General features: G+C 44.8%; 1 protein-coding gene across 3 annotated transcripts in view; it reads left to right on the forward strand.

The window, feature by feature from the left end:
* Positions 1 to 12,978, forward strand: part of CSTF2 (cleavage stimulation factor subunit 2) — a 265,759-nt gene that overhangs the window by 195,351 nt on the left and 57,430 nt on the right. For all 3 annotated transcript variants that reach the window (XM_063936957.1, XM_063936958.1, XM_063936959.1), the window contains 3 exons: positions 7,530 to 7,671; positions 8,019 to 8,191; positions 8,353 to 8,483. In XM_063936957.1, the coding sequence (XP_063793027.1) occupies positions 7,530 to 7,671; positions 8,019 to 8,191; positions 8,353 to 8,483 (446 nt within the window). The remainder of the gene's footprint in view (positions 1 to 7,529; positions 7,672 to 8,018; positions 8,192 to 8,352; positions 8,484 to 12,978) is intronic.

Genomic DNA, 12,978 nt, shown 5'->3' on the forward strand with positions numbered 1-12,978 from the left:
ATATGGAGTCTAGGAGCGGTTCAGGAGCGGCCGTGGACCTCATGTTGAACCGCATATGCGTCACTTCCGCCCGGCGCTGGAGAGAGTGGTAGCGTGCCTTTCGGCGGTGACACGCAGTGTGAAACGCACCCGCGTCACTTCCGCCGGGCGCTGGGGGAAGCGGTGGTGTGAATCTTAGCGGTGGCACGCAGTGTGGAGCGCACCGCGTCACTTCCGATATACGGATGACAGTAACAACCGTCACTTCCGGTCCGGCTTACTGGAGAGAGTTCACAATGATATAGAGGACGTCTTGGACTATTTCCGGGGTTTTGACTCGTACGGCCATCTTCTTTAGCCTTCTCCTGGCGATTTCCTGCTTTTAGCAGCGCAGTGGAACGCACGGCCATTTTAAAAAAGTCTGTAATCATGTGAACTGATATAAAATCTAAAAAGAGGAAGAAATGAGGGGACCTTTAGGTTTAAAACATATAATTAGGAAGATGGTTAGATTCTAGTAGCAAAAGAATATATATAAAGATGTATTAAGAATTTTTAAGAGTCTTAAAAATACTGAGAGTTAAATATAATGAGAGTGTTGATCTCAAATAGGTGAATTAAAGTTGAATATAAAATAAACAAACTATTTTACATGAACAAGGTATTTTACGTGAATAAAAATATTGAGCTTTGATATAAAGTGACTAGTAAAGTGCAGTTGAAGTGGTGGGTAAAGAACTATACTATGATATTAAATTATGGAAAAAATATGTTTAGGGATATTTATAGAGGATTTATAAAAAAAAAAAAGTGCAATCTCAAACCCTTCGTTGAATCCAGACGGTGCAAGTGTCTTTAATTAAAAAATCCAGAACATTTCCCTCCTGGAAAGTTTGTTTAAAATATCTCCTCCTCTTTCTCTAAGGTTGACAATTTCGATACCTTTTGAAGGTAATTTCTTCAGGGTTTGAGCTGTGAAATTCATGAAAATGCCTGTATATTGCGTGTGTGGTTATTTTGTTTTTAATGTTTCTTGTGTGTTCCTGAATGCGTAGCTTGAGTACTCTTTGTCTTGCTGATGTACATCAGTCCGCATGTACATTCCAAGAGGTAGACGACCATTGTGGAGTTAGTTTATAAAGTGCTTAATAGTGTATTCCCAAGAATTGTCACTGTTAAAGAACTTTTTTCGGTTTCGATGCACCAATTTACAGATATTGCAGCTCCCGGATTTGAAGCTGCACTGGTATAATTTTGTCTGGTTAGATGTAGTAGGCTTCAAAAGACTAGGTGCTAAGATATCTTTCAGTTTACTTATTTTTCTGTACACAATCTGGGGTCGAGGAGGTAGGACTTCTCTTTGAACTGGGTCCATCAGTAAAATGTTCCAGTGTTTATTAAGAGACTGGCGGATGTGTTTTTCATGACAACTATAGGTTGTGATGAATGGAGCTGTGAACCTTTTCTCCGTCATTTCTGCTTCTTTCTCACTTGAAGGTCCAGGTTCAGTCCTGGTTTTAACAAGAGCTTTTTCAATAACTTCCTCGGGATATTCTCTTTCCTTGAATCGTTCGGCATAAATTTTCAGTTGTGTATCCTGGTCCTCTTTCAAACTACAATTTCTTTGAACACTATGAAATTGGGAGTAGGGGATGTTGGTTTTCCAGCTTTGTTGATGGCAGCTCTTGAAGTGTAAATAGCTGTTAGTGTCAACCTTTTTGATGTAGTTGCAGGTGATGATTTTGGATTCCTTAGAGGAAAGTATCAGGTCAAGAAACTCTATTTGTGCTTGATCATGTTTCTCTGTAAATTTAAGGTTAAATTGGTTCAGTGAAATGTTCTGGAAGAATTCCAAAAAGGATGACTCAGTTCCGTCCCATATAATGATGATGTCATCTATATATCTTTTATATAGTACCAGTTGACTGAGAAAAGGATTGTTGGAATATATATGTTCTTCTTCCCAGTTCCCCATCAGTAAGTTCGCAAAACTTGGGGCAAATATTGTCCCCATAGCTGTACCGCATGTTTGCAGAAAGGAGGAGTCTTGAAACTTAAAGTAATTATGTCTTAGAATAAACCTAATGAAATCACATATAGCTTCTTTGTGTACCGGTGTTACCTCTGTATCTCTATCAAAATATTTTTTGCATGCTGAGACTCCGATGTCATGGATGATACAAGTGTACAAGCTCTCGACATCAATTGTAACCCACCAATAAGTTTCTTTCCATGTGCCATCTTTGAGGGAGTTTAGTACACATTTGGTGTCCTTAAGGTAAGATGGTAATTTGGTCACATATTTGCTTAGGAAAACATCTATGTATTCGGATAGATGGGATGTAAGTGAGTCGATTCCTGCGATGATTGGTCTCCCAGGAGGGTTTTGGAGGTTCTTGTGTATTTTCGGGAGAAAAAAGAATATTGTAATGACTGGAGATGATGCCATAAGGAACTGATATTTGTCTTTATCCAATACATGGCAGCGTAAATAGTGCACCAACATGATTCTTAATTCATCTGTATATTGTGCAGTGGGGTCATGTTGAAGTTTCCTATAGGAGTTGGTATCGCTAAGAAGACGTGATGCCTCTTTGACATAGTTTGATCTATCCAAGATCAATACTCCTCCCCCCTTGTCGGCTTGTTTTAGGACGATCTCCGAGTTGTTCTGAAGTTCTTTCAAAGCTTGTTTCTCATTGTTCTTCAGATTGCTCGATTTAATTGGTGACAAATCTTGATCACAAAGATCTTTCTTGACCAAATCATGGAAAACAGTTATGTGATGTCCTTTGGATTCCAACGGATAATATTTGGATTTTCTCTTCAGCCCTGATTTAGACTCTGTGGATAAGGTGGTTTCTGTGGGGGTTTTTTTTGGCAAAAGGTCTTTTCAGTGTGAGGGTTCTTGTGAATTTATTGATCAATAAACGTGTTGAATTTGATTCATTCATTTGATTGCTGGGTGCAAACTTCAGGCCCTTACTTAAAAGTAGGGTCTCAGACTGAGTTAAATGATGTTTAGAAAGGTTAAAGATACCGTTTGAACTAGCATCTAAACTTGCCGATATCACCTTTTCGCGTTTTGTCCGCCCTCCACACAGAGTACCTCTTCTTGGAATGTTCTTTTTGCTGGTGGAGATTTCTTGAACCGTTCCCTGAAGAATGTTTTCCTTTGAGATTGGAGGTGCTCTCTGTGGGGATCTGGGGATGAAAAAAATCAGAGTCACTGTTCCCAACTACGTACACACCACGTCTAGGAAGATTCACCACAACAACAGATTCTCCGCCCTACAGAGACAAGAATCCAACAGTGACTCGGATTTTTTATCCCTTATTCTACGGTTCGCTCAGGTATGGTTACAGACCACTTCAGACGCCTGTGTAAGGGAAGTCGTCACTCACGGATACGCCATCTCTTTCAAGAAACGTCCCCCTCGCCAGTTTTGCTCAACAACTATCCCTTCGGATCCTTTGAAAACAAAAACTCTTCATTTGATGCTACAAATCCCTCCTGGACACAGGAGTGCTAGTGCCGGTGCCTCTGGCTCAGAGAGGCAGGGGGTACTATTCAACGCTGTTCCTAGTTCCGAAACCAAATGGAACCTTATGTCTCATTCTCAACCTTAAGTCTTTGAACAAATTTGTGAAGGTTTCCAAATTCCATATGGAAACTCTTCGCTCTATTGTTCTGGCCTTGGAGCCCAAGGACTATATGGTATCCCTGGAAATTCAGGATGTTTACCTACATATACCTATTGCCATGTCGCATCAGCAGTACCTGCGATTTGCTATTGGCAACCTACATTATCAATTCCTGGCCTTGCCTTTTGGACTGGCCACAGCTCTAAGAATCTTCACCTTCAAGGTCATGGCGGTTATGACGGTTCTGCTTCCCCGTCAGGGTGTCAGGATCTTGCCGTATCTCGACGACTTGCTGATCCTGGCGAATTCCCTGGAATGGACGGTCCAATTCCTGCAAGCCCACGGGTGGCTCATCAACTGGAAGAAATCCTCCCTGGTCCCTGCTCAGACCATGGTGCACCTGGGGGCATTGTTGGACACACACAACCAATGGTTGTTCTTGTCTCCGGAGAAGGTCCTGAAGCTTCAGGACAGGATACGATACTTCCTTTCTCGCCCATGAGTGTCAATACATTCGGCTATGCAAGTACCAGGCCTCATGAGGTCGGCTTTCGACATGGTAGAGTACGCTCAATTTAATTCCCACCCTCTGCAGAGGTTAATCCTCTCCAAGTGGGACAGCCTGCCTCACCGGATCAGATCTCACATGATCTCCTTGATTCCGGAAGTTTGTCTGTCACTGAGCTAGTGGCTACAGGACCAACAACTGAGCAAGGTAGTCCCTTCTGGATCTCCAACTGGGTCCTTCTGACGACGAATGCCAGTCTGCGGTGTTGGGGCACGGTGTTGTAGCAACACACTCTTCAGGGTCGGTGGACCACGGAGGAATCTCTCCTCTAGATTAATATTCTGGAGTTGCGGGCGGTGTTCAATGCTTTGGAACTGGCCCTTCCTCTGGTACAGAACAGACCTGTTCAAGTGCAGTCGGACAACGCCACCACGGTGGCATATATAAATCATCAAGGCGGCTCTCGAAGCCACATGGCAAAATATTCTTTGATGGGTGGAACGCCATCTGCCAGCCATATCGGCAGTGTTCATTCCGGGTGTCCTCAACTGGGAAGCTAAGTTCCTCAGTCGTCAAGACATACACGCCTGAGAGTGGAGCCTTCATCCAGAAGTATTTCAACTCCTAGTGGACAATCAGGGTCTACCAGATGTAGACCTGATGGCGCTTCAATACAATCACAAGCTTCCGGTCTTCGGACAATGGATCCTCAGGCAGTGTGTTTGGACGCAGTGGCAATTCCATAAAACTTTCGGCTGCCATACGTGTTCCCTCCGGTGTCACTCCTGCCCAGGGTAATTCGGAAGTTCAAGCAAGAAGGAGCAATGCGTGGCCCAGGCGGCATTGGTTCTCAGACCTGTAGGGTCTCTCGATAGAGCGTCCTCTTCTACTTCCTCAACGCCCAGACCTCCTCGTTCAGGACCCCTGTGTATACCAGGATTTGGCCCGACTGGCTTTGACGGCGTGGCTCTTGAAGCTTCAGTCCTGAGAACCAAACTTTTTTTTTTTTTCCTGAGGCGGTCATTCAGACGATGTTGAAAGCCCACAAATCGGCTTCGGCTGTGATTTATTATAGAGTCTGGAGTTCTTACTTCACCTGGTGTCCGGCTTAGAATTTTGATGCATACAAGTTCAGTACTGCCAAACTTTTGGCATTTCTGCAACAGGGCCTTGACTCAGGCCTTCGTCTGGCCTCCCTCAAGGTTCATATATCTGCCGTATCGTTGTGGTTTCAGAGAATAATTGCGAGACTGCCTGACGTACATACCTTCACTCAGGGAGGTTTAATCCATAAAATACCCTATGTTCCTCCTGTGGCTCCTTAGGATTTGTCGGTTGTTCTGGATGCCCTACAAGAGTCTCCGATTGAACCTCTTGAGTCTGTGGACCTTAAAAGCCTTACGCTTAGTCTTGTTTTTGCTGGCTATTGCCTCTGCTAGAAGAGTTTCAGATTTGGGTGCCTTATCCTGTAGGTCTCCTTTTCTGATTTTTCACCATGATGTGCGGTTCTTAGAACTCGCCCTGGTTATCTACCTATGGTGGTGTCCTCTTTCCACCTTAGCCAAGAGATTGTGGTTCCGGCCTTTATCTCTCCTGATTTGTCCTCCAATGAGCAGTCTTTGGATGTGGTACGGGCTCTCCTTATCTATGTGAAGAGAACTGCCTCACTTAGGAGATCTGATTTTTTGTTCTTTTTGGTTTTCACAAACGTGGCTGGCCTGCAAATAAGCAAACCTTGGCCAGATGGATTAGAATGGTGATTGCACAAGCTTATGTGGAGGCTGGACTTCCAGCTCCTGCTACTATCAATGCCCATTCTACTCTGTCTGTTGGACCTTCTTGGGCGGCCCGCTGTGGCGCGTCCGTCAGAACTACTGTGCAAGGCGGCTACGTGGTCCTCAGTGCACACGTTCATTAGGTTCTATGCCTTTGATACTCCCGCCTCCTAGGATGCTTCCTTTGGATGCCGGGTTCTTGTGCCCGCTACAGTGCGTCCACTCCCATGAGTAACTGCGTTCGGACATCCCCGATGTTATTCCCTGTGGAATACCAGTGTACCCCGCTGCAGAAAGGGAGATTTATGGTAAGACTTGCCTTTTGTTAAATCTTTCTGCGCGATACACTGGATTCCACAGGGTGCCCACCCTGACGCACTTAGCTTCTTTGGGTTTGTATGGCATTAGCCATTGGTACCTTCTGTCGTGAGAATGTGTTTATCTGTGGCTACTTACTGTTATCGTCTTTTACCTGCTACTGCATTGGACTGGTTAACAAAACTGAGCTCCAGTGCCTGGAGGCGGGTCAAGGCATCCTGGGATCAATCAAAGCTTTAGCCTATTGGTGCCTCGGATCAAGATCCAACTCTACAACCCAATGTTATTTCCTGTGGATTCAGTGTACCTCGCAGAAAGAGATTTAACAAAGGTAAGTTCTTACCATAAATTTCCTTCTTTTTTTTTTTTCTTTTTTTTTTTATATATATATTATATTTCTGTATGTTCTTGTGATATGAACTATTTTCTAAATATGACAAATTATTTATGGGAAAGAAGGAAACAAAAATTATCAATATTCGGCACAACCGGCAGAGTACCTCAAAATTAGTAAATACCTCTATCGCTAAAGATAATCAGCAAATGTACATCTAACAGCTGTCTTACTTTTAAAAAATAAAAATAAAACATTTCTTGTGAGTGTAAGATACTTCTTGCATTGAGCAAGCATCATAAAACTTTAACGATTACGCTATGTGCTTAATATGTTGTCAGAATTAAATTGTATTTATAATTATGTTATTACTTAATACCCCTTAATGAGTTAAGTGATACAGGAAGGGGCAGTATACATTGAGTGCACTGAATGTAGTAAGGAAAAGAGCCAAGCCAGATGATGATGTCAGACTGGTAAAAACAGTGCTTTAAAAAGCCGCCAGCTCTACTAATACTAAATTTGCAAAACATGCCAAAATAGTGGGTGGTTTGTTGAGCTGCAAGAAACTGCTAACCGTACACCAGTTTCTTACTTTAACAATGTTCATTGTGTTATCACATGCAGATACAGTCTAACCATTTCAGATGAAGTTTATAAAGCATACGTAAACGGTGATCTTCTAATAATTATGTTTAGATTATATTCTATTATATCATAGGATCTCTTATCTGGAAACCAGTTATCACTTGTGCTGTGAATATCCTGAAAGTACGAGTTATTGGTGGTTATCTGTTCCTGCCTACTGTTTGGAGAAATACCAGGGTCAATTTATAAATGTCATTTTATTTTAGGTTTTTGCATTATAAATTACTGAGACAAATATTCCATAGAATAGATAAAATACATATATGTGCAACTATCTGCTATTCACAATGATTTTTATAAATCTATTTCATCCAAAATGCAGTTCCTATTCCTGATCCTCGCGCTCCTGTACAGCGTGGCCCTCCAAATGCTAATGTCCCACCCCGTGGTCTTCTTGGAGATGGACCCAATGACCCACGAGGAGGAACTCTACTTACAGTGACAAGTGAAGAGCAACCACCTAAGTAAATGGAATAAACTGCTTTGTTTAATATTTTAACTATTCTTTCTTGCGTTTCTTATGCAGCACTGTTTCAGAGTTCATTTGACTCAATGTCTCATATCTTGTCCACTAGATAAGACAAGCCAGTTCCACTACCTTACACTAACTTGTCCTTTTCCCCATATCTTTTACTGCTCTATCAGTCTGTATGAAATGTATGCATGTGTGAATAATCTACCGAAAGCTAAACTAATTGGGGGTCAGTTTAAAATTCTATTTTTAAATCTTAGCCTCAAAATGAGTGCAGTAAACTCTACACCAATCTGCATGTGTGGTCTTGTAATCTATTTTTTTTTTTCCTCCATATAGCCGTGGGTACATGCCACCACCTTTGCAAGGTGGTCCACCCATCCACCATGATCGAGGCCCTGCACCTCTTCAAAATAGAGGTGGGCCAATGGGGGAACCACCTCGGCCTATGATGGTTGAATCCAGGGGTGCACCCCTAATAGATCCACGAGGATCTCCTTTAGATGCACGAGGTAAGATCATTTGAACATGATGGTGTAGTTGTGTAGACATCCACTTGCCACCATATGTAATGGGGATGCTATATTTTCGGTTTGTGTGGTGACAAAGTTGAAAGGAGGGCTCGTTGACACTCCTGCATTAATCTTTTTGTATATTCTACTTTTCCTTTTAGGTGGCAGGGATCCCAGAGCAATGGAACCTCGAGCCATGGAGACAAGGGGCCCTGTTCCTGGCCCAGCACCCAGAGGACCTATGCCTGGAATGCAAGGACCAGGCCAAGTTGGTCCTCAGCCCCCAAGACAGGTTTGGAAACATTATTAAGCAGTTTTCTTGTGCTTGCATATTAAAGAGGCATTCAGCTACTTTCCACAAGTTAGAGATGGCCAGACTACTACATAAACCTTATACTTTGTATTTGATTTGGCCAGTTATCTGCTGTTCATCCTGTTTTATAGTGCTAGGATATAGATCTATCACTGGAGTGTTAAAAATACAGCTTTTGGTATACAAATAAAGGTTTATATTTGTACTTTTTCAAAGGTAATCAGGAGAAGGACAAATTCTAAGATATAGGTTAAGTATATACCTCTAACTAGAACTAATTAAAACATTTATATTATTGAAAGGACAACAAATTGACTATAAATGGGGATGTAAATCAGAAGAGGCTATGCCGCTATGGGAAGTGGTTAAAATTGGGGTTTTTTTTTTTTATACTTCGGTTATATCTTCTTCTCTCAGTCTTTTGAGGTTCACTGGAAACACTGGGGTTTAGAGTGTGCTGCAGGAGCTTGGGCACTTTTAAAAATCAAACCAATAATGTTTGTCTTCCGTGTCAATGAATTTGAATAACCTGCACAAGCTCCTCAAGTCCTCTGAGTAGCTTAGTATTGTTCCAGCAAAGCTCTAAGGACAGAACAAAGAGATAGGAAGACATCCTTCATCCAAAGCAGGGACTATAATTCTAACTGAGAACCAGAGCATAAAGGGCAACCATGCCATGTTACCTAATGGACTCTGCATAGAGAATTTTAATGTAAGCATAAAAATAGCATTTTTTCTTTCATCCGTGTGAGGGACACTGGGGATGTCACAAAGCTGACCCTAATGGAGGCCTAGTGGTGTGCAGCACCTTTAAATCTAAATTTGGCATACTTTGGATGATAAAGTAAAACTGAAGTGTGTTCTTAAAACCAGATTGCAGCACAAAACTACAATTCACCTGTGGCCCCATACTACCTCAGGAGGCACTCACTGGGCTGTTGTGCTGTAAAGAAAGCCTGATGAATCATTGAGGTAAGCTATTTGGCAATGGTCAGTTAAGGCATTGGCCAACCTATCATGTGGCATGTGGACATTGTGTAGGACCAACAACAATTTATCCCTCCTGCAAATTTCCCAGGCTCTTATTTTGGAGACTTCTCCTGGGCTAAGGGCCTCATTCATGGATGAAAGCAGGATCGATGTTAATACAGTATTTCTTTTTCATCCACTAGGGGTCACTGGAGTACTCTTGGGATATGGACGGCTTCCGCAGGAAACAGGGCACTGAATATTTAAATTTAGAACTCTCCACCCCTCCATATCCCCGAGTACCTCAGTGTTTTTTCTGTGCTCACAGCACTAACAAGGCTTGTGTGGAGTTCCCACACTTAGACTCAGTCCGGCCGCCCCAGACGCTCCGTCAGCGCTGTATTGCAAGATGCCAGCGCTGAGAGGGGAACCGCCGCAGCTCGGCTAGCGACGCCGGAAGCCGCTACGCGCCGCTCCGGCCATCCGACCTCCGCTGCTCTGCAATAAGTGTCCCTCGCCTCCCTGCAAAGAGCTTCCCGGCAACGCTCCCCGCTGAGACACAGCGCTACAGGGAGTACAGGGGGAAGGAGGGGGGGGGGGGTAGACATGGCTGATTACATAAAGGGGAAGAATAGCCTGTATGACAGGCTGCCATATCTATAGGTGGTATTAATAGAGAGCCTATATTAATCTGCAGTCAGGAGGCATGTATTGTAACCTGCCTGTGATTATCACTGTATAATAGACTATTGAGCCTATATTAACACTGGAGGCATGTATTGTAACCTGTACTGTGATTATCAGTGTAAGCATGGCATGGGGGCCATTTTAACCATGCTTCATGTTTTCTTCCTGTTTCTAATTCCAGAACGTTCCTGTCCTACATCTCTACTCCACCGGAGGCGCAGGGGTGTTAGTGGGAATTTCTCTGACGTCCTAAGTGGATGCTGGGACTCCGTAAGGACCATGGGGAATAGCGGCTCCGCAGGAGACTTGGCACAACTAAAAGAAAGCTTTAGACTACTGGTGTGCACTGGCTCCTCCCACTATGACCCTCCTCCAGACTTCAGTTAGAATCTTGTGCCCGGCTGAGCTGGATGCACACTAGGGGCTCTCCTGAGCTCCTAGAAAGAAAGTATATTTTAGGTTTTTTATTTTACAGTGAGATCTGCTGGCAACAGACTCACTGCGACGAGGGACTAAGGGGAGAAGAAGCGAACCTACCGAGCTGGTGGTAGCTTGGGCTTCTTAGGCTACTGGACACCATTAGCTCCAGAGGGAACGACCACAGGACCCGACCTCGCTGTTAGGTCCCGGAGCCGCGCCGCCGGCCCCCTTACAGAGCCAGAAGCAAGAAGTGTTCCTGAAAATCGGCGGCAGAAGACTTCTGTCTTCAACAAGGTAGCGCACAGCACTGCAGCTGTGCGCCATTGCTCCTCATGCACACCTCACACTCCGGTCACTGATGGGTGCAGGGCGCTGGGGGGGGGGGCGCCCTGAGGGCAATATAAGACACCTTGGCTGGCAAATCTACACCATATATAGTCAGGAAGGCTATATAGGTGTAAAAATACCCCTGCCAGAATTCCAGAAAAAGCGGGAGAAGTCCGCCGGAAAAGGGGCGGGGCCATCTCCCTCAGCACACTGGCGCCATTTTTCCCTCACAGCTCCGCTGGAAGGACGCTCCCTGGCTCTCCCCTGCAGTTGTCAAGCTACATAAGGGTAAAAAAGAGAGGGGGGGCACTAAATTTAGGCGCAGTATATATAAAATAAGCAGCTATAAGGGAAAACACTCATTGATAGTGGGATCCCTGTGTTATATAGCGCTCTGGTGTGTGCTGGCATACTCTCTCTCCGTCTCCCCAAAGGGCTTTGTGGGGTCCTGTCCTCTGTCAGAGCATTCCCTGTGTGTATGCGGTGTGTCGGTACGGCTGTGTCGACATGTTTGATGAGGAGGCTTATGTGGAGGCGGAGCAGATGCCGATAAATGTGATGTCACCCCCTGCGGGGTCGACACCTGAGTGGATGGTGCTGTGGAAGGAATTACGCGACAGTGTCGACTCCTTGCATAAAAGGTTTGACGACATACCAAATGTGGGACAGCCGGCTTCTCAGCCTGTGCCTGCCCAGGCGTCTCAAAAGCCATCAGGGGCTCTAAAACGCCCGCTACCTCAGATGGCAGACACAGATGTCGACACGGATACTGACTCCAGTGTCGACGACGATGAGACTAATGTAACTTCCAGTAGGGCCACACGTTACATGATTGAGGCAATGAAAAATGTGTTGCACATTTCTGATGTTACCCCCGGTACCACAAAAAAGGGTATTATGTTTGGAGAGAAAAAATTACCAGTAGCTTTTCCTCCATCTGAGGAGTTAAATGAAGTGTGTGAAGAAGCGTGGGCTTCCCCTGATAAGAAACTGGTAATTTCTAAGAGGTTACTAATGGCGTACCCTTTCCCGCCAGAGGATAGGGCACGTTGGGAAACATCCCCTAGGGTGGATAAAGCGCACACACGCTTGTCAAAGAAGGTGGCACTACCGTCTCCGGATACGGCCGCCCTGAAGGAATCTGCTGATAGAAAGCAGGAGGCTATCCTGAAGTCTATATATACACACACACAGGTGTTATACTGAGACCAGCTATTGCTTCAGCATGGATGTGCAGTGCTGCAGCTGCGTGGTCAGATTCCCTGTCGGAAAATATTGATACCCTAGACAGGGACACTATATTGCTAACCGAAGAGCATATTAAAGACGCACTTTTATACATGAGGGATGCACAGAGGGATATTTGCCGGCTGGCATCTAAAATTAGTGCAATGTCCATTTCTGCCAGGAGAGGGTTATGGACTCGGCAGTGGACAGGAGATGCAGATTCTAAAAGGCACATGGAAGTTTTGCCTTATAAGGGTGAGGAGTTGTTCGGGGATGGTCTCTCTGATCTCGTTTCCACAGCAACAGCTGGGAAGTCTACATTTTTACCCCATGTTCCCTCACAGCCAAAGAAAGCACCGTATTATCAGGTACAGTCCTTTCGGCCCAATAGGGGCAAGCGGGTTAAGGGCGCGTCCTTTCTGCCCAGAGGCAGAGGTAGAGGGAAAAAGCTGCAGCATACAGCCAGTTCCCAGGAGCAAAAGTCCTCCCCCGCTTCCTCTAAGTCCACAGCATGACACTGGGGCTCCACAGGCGGAGCCAGGTACGGTGGGGGCCCGTCTCAAATATTTCAGCAATCAGTGGGCTCGCTCACGGGTGGATCCCTGGATCTTTCAAGTAGTATCTCAGGGGTACAAGCTGGAATTCGAGACGTCTCCCCCCCGCCGTTTCCTCAAATCTGCCTTACCAACCACTCCCTCAGGCAGGGAGGCAGTGTTACAGGCAATTCACAAGCTGTATTCACAACAGGTGAAAGTAAAGGTGCCCCTACTTCAACAAGGACGGGGTTACTATTCCACAATGTTTGTGGTACCGAAACCGGACGGTTCGGTGAGACCCATTTTAA

Source organism: Pseudophryne corroboree, chromosome 8 (assembly GCF_028390025.1).
Source record: "Pseudophryne corroboree isolate aPseCor3 chromosome 8, aPseCor3.hap2, whole genome shotgun sequence".
NCBI classification, from domain to species: Eukaryota; Metazoa; Chordata; class Amphibia; order Anura; family Myobatrachidae; genus Pseudophryne; species Pseudophryne corroboree.